The 9,970-nt window shown below is 33.1% G+C and overlaps 1 protein-coding gene across 1 annotated transcript in view; it reads right to left on the reverse strand.

The window, feature by feature from the left end:
* LOC129220642 (L-fucose kinase-like) overlaps nt 1-5,902 on the reverse strand; it is a 46,545-nt gene extending 40,643 nt beyond the window's left edge. The window contains exons 1-2 of the mRNA XM_054855071.1: nt 5,835-5,902; nt 1,334-1,458 (exon numbers count right to left, since the gene is read on the reverse strand). Coding sequence (XP_054711046.1) covers nt 1,334-1,437 — 104 coding nt within the window. The 5' untranslated portion in view covers nt 1,438-1,458; nt 5,835-5,902. The remainder of the gene's footprint in view (nt 1-1,333; nt 1,459-5,834) is intronic.
* Between the last annotated feature and the right edge of the window lie 4,068 nt (nt 5,903-9,970).

Raw genomic sequence — 9,970 nt, forward strand, 5'->3', positions numbered from 1 at the left:
AGAACCATCCATTATTCTCTCCCATTTGTAACCATAACCGAGTAGATAGAAAAAAATGAGTCATAAACACTTTTCTGAGATGAAGACCAATTTTTGAAAAATCTACACACAAAATAAGTACATATTTGAAAAAAAACAGAAAAAATCCTATAAAATGACACTTTTTTCATGGAGATTCAGCGAGCTACAAGCTTTGAAACATTTGAAGTACTCAAAGTTGAATTGGTACCAAAATCTGTACAAGGCATTTTCAAAAATAATCGTTTGAGCTACAACCGGTCATTTGAACTACATGTAAGAAAATTAAAAGCTTTCAAAATCTTTACAGCAGTATACTTAAAGTTAACATGTTAAACTATTAAAATTACAAAGTAAACTCATTAAAATAAAAAAAAAATTGAAAGCAAGTTGAAAGTTGCAAGTAAAACCATCAATGTTTCGTATATTTCACAAAAATAATTAAACAGAAGTTTTATACATACGCTAAAATAAAAGATCTAAGAGTGTACAGTGCAGGAAAGAAAGAAGAATTGATCAAAGAATTTTGCATTTTTGAGTAGCATTTAACATCTGATGAAAAAACTATAGGAGTTAGTGAGAAAATATAGGAAATATAGGAGAATATCTAACAAAATGTGAAAATATAGGAAATATAGAACCTGAATGAAATATGAGCCCTGTTTTACTCACGTAAGACTGCAACACTCAAATTCTTTTGAAACCTTGTTTTTTTTTTCTTTTTTTTTTTTTAAACTTTATTAAAAAGCAGTTTTTAGAAAACACTGCAAACTACTTTTTTTTGTATCGAGCTACTCGCTACTCTACTTTCTTTGAAAAGTAGTGCGCTACACTATAAACTACTAGAAAATGTAGCTACTACAGTAGCGTGGCTACTTGTAGCACGCTACTTCCAACCACTAGTTAATGCAATACTAAATATCATGCATATGTATCCCCCTTCCTGCCCTTACACATTTAGACTATAAGACAATAGTTACTGCCATGGAAACATTAAAGGCTCTATTAAGCAGTAAATATTCAGTATTTTGGGAAAATCATAATTCCGTACTTTACATATTAATATCTTCTATAAGAGAAGTATAATAATATATTAAAACAAACACATTCAAAAGACAAAACAGTATTGAAAGTAAATTAATGCATTATAAAAACTTTAAAACAGAAGCAAAAATTACAGCATAAAGGAAAGAAAGAATTTTGTTGAAGTTGTTGCCCAGTTTTAAACTAATTGGAAGTCAAGTAGATACACAACAATAAAAAATAATTATTACTTTTCCACAGAAAACAAAAAATAAAAATTACTATAGATTACTTGTTTAAAAGTTTGTCCAAAACAATGTGATCTTCTACGTCACAACTAAATAACTGGATTGTTTCTTGCAATGAAAAGTCACTGGGAAATAGTTTTGCATTCATTAAAGTTCTCTCTGAATCTTTCTAAAACAATTGAACAATAGACATTATTTCAAAAAAAAAAGCGTTGAAATATAAAAGTACTTTTACAGAATCATCTTAAACTTTCCATTTTCAACAGGTGGAAAACAATACATGCACTTAAATTTAATTGAACAAGCATGCGCTTTTCCTTCTAGCAATACTGTTAAAGTGAAATAAAATATACATATAAATTAAACAAAATCAGGAAAATAAACAATAATGCTAATTTAAAATTAATGTTTAATTATTGAATATAAAATACTGTTTTATTCAATGAAGATAAAACATTTTAATCAAGCCAAATTTTTCTACCTCAAACTTTTCTGTTGTTTTATATAAATGTTTTAATGCATATTGTTTAAATTAGAAACAAAAACAAAAAAAAAAGTCAGAAGATAATATAAAAGATCAAAATGAAATTGATGTTAGGTACATATTGGCATCCACTTATAGAAGTATTTTAATGCCTTTAAAGTGTATTTCCGACATTGAAACCCAGAAATATGCCTCAAAAATTTAGACAAGAATATTTTTACATTTTAATTGTATTTTGCACAAGTTTTGGTGTACATCAGTGCTTCTCATCCTTTTTAACCTTACGGTTGGTTAGTTGGCTTGAACCTTGCGGCACACTGAACCAAATTTTATATTTCAATATGAACAATGTTTTTACCATCCCTGGTCAAAGCAAGGAAAAGAAAAAAAAAAACAGCGTTTCTATACAGATTTAACATTTAACCTTTCAGATATTCTAAATACTTGTTTCTTTTGAAATTCAATTGCAGTTCACCATGAATTTTGGAGCTTAATACAATCAGTAAGTCCTGAACTTTCATTTAACACGACTCAGGCACTTTTACTTCCCTTGAGGGACAGTGGCACGTTTTATTCAACTCTATGTTGGGAAGAGCTGCAGGAAGTTTTTAATTCGAAGATCAACGCATTTATTGTTCTTGAAAAGTTTCAAGTCAATGCTAAGAGAATCCCACATCAAAAATATATGCTCAGAAAATGGTAACAGTGACAGCTCATTAATAGTGTGATCATAGATGTTTAGGAACAATTTTTACGAAGAGCCAATATATGTCCAAAGGCACTTCGATGAGCCCCAGTTTTCAGGATCAGTCGCTTCTGAGGTCTATACATGTTTCTCATTCCTAAAAAGAAAGTTCCTTGCTGATGCGTCAATGCATCACGAACATAGTCATTGTTCTATTCCAGTCAGCTTGAGGTATTGCTTAAAATTTGTTCTCAATGATGGCCATACTCTCTGCCACCACATTCAACAGCTTTTCTTTCAGAATGTGTATAGCTGGTCCATTTAAATACATCCAGTGAGCCACAATCGAATTCCACTCACCACAGCTGAATTTTTAATTTTCACACATTTAACTTGTCTATACACATGAACAAAATCTCACAGCGTCCTTGAATTAGTCAATTCTGTTCAGTAAGATTCTTAAAAAGTTCCTTCATGTACACTTGTTTTCCCAAATACTAATATTTTTTGTAACAAACTGGTATGTTTTGTTTTGTTGAGATGTGTACCTCATTTCTAAAAATCTTGCCTCGACCTTGCTTCTCAAAAGCCAGCGAACTTCCGTGTGAAGAAACTGGGTGTGGGGCTTCTGCCCTCATCATCTCTTCAGAAAATACAGTGAAAATATGAGAATTGAGTGGTTTTAATTGTACGTAGTTGACGATTTTTGCGGCTTCAACCATGGCTGACTTTAGCTCATTCGGCATATTGTTTGCCAGAAGAGGTTTACGATGAAGGAAACTGATTAGAACCCTTGGATTTTGATTTTTCTCACTCAATCTTTGATATTTCCCCATCATTGCAAGTGCTCCATCACTGCAAGTGTAAAAATCATTAACTACATACAATTAAGACCACTTAATTCTCATATTTTTACTGCACTTTCTGAAGAGGTGATGGGGGCAGATTCCCACACCCTGTTTCTTCACACAGAAGTTTGCTGGCTCCATCACTGCATGCGCTTGTGCAGTTGTAAAGCTGAATCCCGTTGGTTTTTTTAGTTGTAACACAGAATTTTTAAAAAAGTTTGTTGAAGAATGTATAATGCTCTTGAATGCCATCCTTATTAGCAAAAGCATTGCACCTTTTATGTGTGTTGCTTTATCAACTTGAAATTGAAATTATCCAGCTATTTGCAGTTTATCAACCATTTTTTAGCCTACTTTCCCAGTAAAAGTCAGAAAAAGAAGAAAAAAGCATGAAAGAAGGCTTAATGCATCTTAAAAATATCGCAAAAAACAAAAAAAAAGGTCAAAAATAAATAAAATAATTAAATAAATATCAAAAAATTAAAAATTGGAAAGTAGGGTATTGAGATGGGGGAAAATGTCTGTCGGTCTGTCTATCTGTTACCCCCTAATAACTTTTGAAAGAAAAGTCCGATTCGAGCAAACTTTTTTTGTTCGAAAGATCTTGGTGAGGACACCTCATTCCCATATTTCACTTTTTGATTTGAACTATTTTTTGTTCAATTTTCAACAGTTCAAAAAAACTTAACATTAGCGCCTACGGGGAAATTCAAGGCAATTCCGAACTGTGAGGCGAATTGTCTTCAAACAAACTTTGTAGAAAAAAGCTTTTGATGAAAAACTTGTATATAAAATATCTTTTTGATTTGAATAATTTTCCGTTCAATTTTGAACAGTTCAAATCCCTTAACATTAGCGCCTATGGGGAAACTGAAAGTCAATGTAGATTCCGTACTCGAAGGCGGATTTATTTCATTTGTTGGAAATAGCTCTTGACGCCAAACTCCAGACTCGACTCCGAGAATTTAGGGTCACCTGACTCCGAATCCGACTCCTGTGCTTGACAAGTAATCGGACTCCGACTCCCTGACTTTGACTCTGACTTCGTAACTTTGGCAAAAATTTATACACGGAGGACAAATGACTGACTCCGATTCTTGGATATTCGTCTCCGACTCCTTTATCCCAAAATGAGATCGACTTCGACTCCGACTCCCTGCTATGGTGTTAACTGAAATAATTATTGTTGATATGATTTGTTTTTATTTTCACGCTAAAGTTTTAATTTAGGTATTCAGTTTTCGGCGAATAAACTCTAAGTCACTTATGTTTCTACATTAAGATATTTGAGACTTTTTTTTTTTTTTTTTGACACTGAAAAGTATTTCTTTAAGTTGACATTTTATTGTTTTTATTTATTTTGGTAAGTGCATTAATTCATTTAAAAAATTATTTTTGGCAACAGGTGAAAAAAGAAACGATTTTTATCTTTTTTGATATGATGTATTTATTTTAATGAGCTTATGAATTTTAATTATTATTTTTTCGTTTTGAAAGCTGTTAAAGATTTTTTTTTAATGTTAAAAAAGTGTATTAGTTGCTTTGTTTAAAAGGTGCTGCTTTTTTATTTGTTCGGTTTTTTTTAAAGCTATTTTGAAAATATTGATCAGGTACTAGAAAGTAATATGGGTACACTGGAAAGTTGGCTCATATAGTTCTAGATGGAACTTCTTGGGGTTTTTTTAATGTCACCCAGCATGTCATTAATTTGTCTCCTGATAAAATGGTCTGGAAATGCCACTCTGACCACTTCCACTTCATCGGAACTTATCACTCCCCGTACCTGGTAAAATAAATGTTTCATCGTTGGTATGCAGTTTTTAATGTAATTTGGCAATTGATTATTACTAGCAACATTACATACATGATCTCGTGAGCAGGTAAAATACATTTCTGTTTTTCCTTTTTCTACAACTCCGAAATTACTGCGGCATACCAAGGACCTTGCCGCAGCACACCAATGTGCCGAGGCACACCGGTTGAGAAGCACTGGTGTACATCATACAATTGTTGTGCCTAGCAATGGAATGTACATTCAGTGTTACATTCTAAACTGCTTACTGTGAAAATGAACAAACGAGCGAAGTGTGGCAAGAATAGAATTAATGCTTCAGTACAATGCTCCAAATTCCAGTCACCATTCAAAAGAATGGTTGTTCATTTTTTGTGACATCATATTGCAACATTCATTATAAGGAGTCTGTCTTTTGGATCATTTTTTTCATGAAAGATACATCTTTAAATTCCACATAACACAAATTTTTTGTGCTTGAACTCATCATGGCTTGAACTCCTTTCAAATAAAACTTCACTCCTAATCATAAGTAATCTTTTTCAAATTTATATATTTTTTGGAGTTTAAAAGGCATTAATGCCTCTCCCTTGCACCCGTCCTTGGTCAACACCTGATGAATTTATGTTGCAATGACTTAAGAAGCAACAAAATAAAACTTTCAGCATTATTTTAAAATATTTTAAGAAACAAAATTAGATGCGAGTATAAAAAGTATAAGTGCAAAAAATGTTACCAAATGAAAGTCCCATATTTCATTATCTGAACAACCCAAGAGGTTCAAAAAATAGCTCCAAGGTTTGTTGCAAAACGTTCCTCTAGTTACTGCAACTGGTTCCTAAAAACGAAAATATGAAGCAAAAACTCAAGTCCAAGTAAAATAAAATCTTTAAGTGAATTTTTTTTAGAGAATTAGTTCAATGCTTTGAAACAATTTATTGATTATAACAATACAATTCATGCTTGAGAAAAATAATAATTCAAACTTTAAAAAAAAGGCCAAAAAATCCACTTCATGCAGTGTTAGGTTGTAGAATAATTAAATTGTTATTCTGTTTTTTGATGGCACAAACTGCCAAGAGTTTATGAGTTATTGGAAGGGGGCTTCCGAAGTGTTGCATTTTAAAGACATTAGATTCCCCCCCCCCCAACATTCTATATTTTTTCCTATTAAAATTATTTGTTTTCCCCAAGGCGCGTTCTATTTAACAATATGGAATGTTTTTGAAAAATTAATATACTCGGCTTTCTGGGTAGGGGCGGGCCCCTTGCCTCTCCCCTTCCCCCCTATTGGTAGCACCACTGTTATATGGTTCTAAGCCAACAGCCTAATTGTCAATAAAATTTGTGTTAAAATAAGATCTCAATACATGATCCTTAGCATTTATGCTAGTAAGCAGGATATTCTCAATGTCAATGTTCTTAGCCTGATTCATCTAATCTAAGTTAATCTAAATACTATTTACAAAATTACCCTCTTTGTAATACCTAAACTAAGTATTCTTCTGCTATTTTAATGCTTTGCTCTGTGTAGGTCAGATGTTACACCAAAATCTCCAAATACTCGTATTTTATAGTTGCACAATAAATACTACAGAACAAAGTTAGCAGTATTTTTTTCTCCTTTTAATTTGGGGACGAGACTGCTTCCCTCCTTTTTGCATCCATGACAGAGAGCCATATGTTTACTCGCTGGTGCTTGTAAATGCATCCGGCAAAATTTACAGACTCATCCCCCCCCCCCCTGACTCTAAGAAGAGGGTGAGTCAGAACATTTGTAAAGGAAAAACTATTGTTGTATGGTTTTATCACAAGAAGAAAAAGTTTATTCATGCATTTAATCGTAAAATGTGCCGTCTCTGAAATAAACCACCATTGCTCCATTGGTGGTAACAAGGCGCTTACACCAGCAGCCAGTAGTTGATTAACAAGGAAGCAATCAATATTCAGTAAATTATTTAATTTACTATAGGAACTTAGAGACGAAACTATTTAGGTGGCTAGTACATACGTTCCAGTTCTGTCCCACTAAAAGCGCTTACTTATCCCACTCTCTAACACTCACCAGGAAACCACTCGAATTTGCCGCCCCCCTGTAGTTGCCACCCGGGGCAAGAACCCCGGCTTGCATTTCTGCTACTCAAGAGTGAAGTGTCATTTCAGTTTCTACAAGAAATTTGGTTCTTCTTGAAGATATACTAAACATTAAAAAAAATCTTCTCTTATTTGAACCTTTAACTTTTTAAAAGACAAGATAACAAGCAATTGATTTTTATTAATAAGAGCCATAAAATAGCATTAAATCACATTTCTGTATTAAGAAATAACATGAAAATTACATACATTTAAATTTTCATTAACACCAAACACTATTGTCAAACAGGTTCCTGCAACTTTCTTGAAATAAATGCTTAGAACCACTAAATTCTCTGGTACATGTAAAACCTGGAAAAAAAAAAAAAAAAATTTTTTTTTGAAAGTTACCACCACAGACAGGAAAATTATACAAAATCGAAACATTTTTATTCAAATAAAAAAAAATCTTAGAATAGAATCAAACTTTGTTATTAACATCTTTAATTCACAAGATTTTATACACATCCAATTATGAATCAGTTTAATACAATTTATTTCTTTTTTGTAGCAGAAGTTGAAGTCCAAGAAAAATTTTAGGGACTTACAACATTTAGGGTTTTTTTTTGAGATGGGGGGGGGGGGGGGAGAGGGGAGTCACAAAGAACACATAGTTATTACAAGTCACTCTGCCCCCCCCCCCCCTCTCTCTCCATATATATATATATATATCTGTAAGTTTATCCCAATTAAAACAAAAAAAGTAGCAGACGAAGCACATTTAATGAGAAAAAACAATACATAAACAAACATAAATACATCTCAAACACAAAAAACAAATGTAAAACTTTTGTGTCTAGGGCACGTCTTCACAATTCAACCATCTTTCACTAGCGTCTTACATCGTACTCCCCTCTTGTTTACAATGCGCTCCCCTCGCCGCGGTTTTGCGGTACAGTCACCGCAGCGGTGCAAACAGGGGGTGGGCCCGCACGCCCTGTGAGATTTTTGTGTGTTTATATGTTCGAGGTAATCTCCGGAACCACTGCATCTATTTGAAAAATTCCTTTACTATATAAAAGGTGCTTTCTTACTGAGTAACATAGGCTATAATTCGAAAAAATCCGATAAATAGTTCTTTTTTTATTCAAATTTAGGCTCAAATTTTACTTAAATTGCCTATTGGCTATTAAAGGGGTGAAAAATTACTTGCACATATTAATATTTCATATCGTTAAAAAGGGTAGAATTTTCCGCGTTCTAAGCAATTTGTTTCAATGCTCTAACTTCATTATGACGGGAGCAATTTGCATTTTTATCTCGAACTTTTTTAGGCTTAGCTGAAATTTTGGCAATACTTTCTTTATTAAATCTATCAATAAAAAGTGATGGAATTGTCCCACAGTTTTCTTTTTGACACCGTTGGAAAAAGTGACATTTTTTACTCCAGAAATATCTCGATCTATGGTCGAAAAAATAACCTTTTATCTCCAAAGAAAAAAAAGTTACAAGCCATAAAAAATAAAGTTCAAACAAATCTAATCTCCATTAAAATTACTGATGTTTTGTTTCGCATTGCCATGGTTACATCTTTTAGCTTCGCTTCATTTTAATTTCTTAAAGGCCCACAAACTTGGCGCCACGGAATTATAAGCAATAGGGAAATGTTTTCGCCAATTCTCCATGTTTTACGATCTACGTTATTATAATTCCCCCAGACAATGTAGAAATAGCAGGAAGAGTTTGAAAACTAGGAGTCTTAGCAATTTTCCCAATTGTCGCCAAATTTGTGGATGCCAAAGACCAAGGGCTAATGTACTTCGGGAATGGCCTTGCTGATAGTGGCAAAAGCAAACAATTATAGCCCATAATTGACAATAGCGCCAAACCACCAGTTATCGAAACATCTTTGAAATTACTAATGAAAAGAAAGCAGTGCATTGTAAAAGCAGGGGGGATGGAAGTTGTATTTGTACGCGCTTTTACATTTAATTCTAAAGAAGAACATTACGGTGATTTAGCTTTCAAAACTTAATGATACCCAAACAAAATATCAATGTGAAAAGTAGGCAAGTTCGATCGAAATGAGGTTCTGAGTAGACGGTGTCACCGACAAGATTCTGATCTCAACGGATAACAAATTCCATAGCAATTCCTCATGGAAATTGGACTGCCCCGTGTTCTTCAATTCATTACGAAAACAATTTTTTACTTTCTTCGATCCCGGATTTAGGCTTGCCAAGTTACTGTATGATTGGAGCAGTCAAATGTTTTGGAATTTGTTTATTGACGTCCAAAACTTGCCGCAAGTTTAAAATCCGAAATCAAAGAAAATTTAAAAAAAACGTTTTCTGAATGAATTGAAAAACATGGGACAGTTTAACTTCAATGAGGAACAGCTATGAAACTTGGTACCCGTTCAGATCTGAACTATTTTATCAGTGACACCGTCTACCCAGGGGCCTCATTTTGATCGAACTTGGCTTCTTTTCACATTTATGTTTTGTTGGGATTTTATTTTACAGCGATCGACAGCTTTCGGTAATGTCTACAGCCCTACTATTTTAATTACAATGGAGAAAATAATGCCTTTGAGTTCAGAGCAATTCCATGTGTAACAGAAAGACAGTTTTGTTTTTGTTTTTTAAGAGGTTTAAGCGATTAAAGTGAAATTATTTTCATTTCAGCTGACTTTTTTTTATCTCTCTGCACTTCATTGTTAAAATATGAAAAACAAGACAGAGAAAAAAAAAATTATATTCCCTTTTCCTCAATGTTTGTGGTATTTTCTGCTCCGTG

This window comes from Uloborus diversus, chromosome 4, assembly GCF_026930045.1.
Source record: "Uloborus diversus isolate 005 chromosome 4, Udiv.v.3.1, whole genome shotgun sequence".
NCBI classification, from domain to species: domain Eukaryota; kingdom Metazoa; phylum Arthropoda; class Arachnida; order Araneae; family Uloboridae; genus Uloborus; species Uloborus diversus.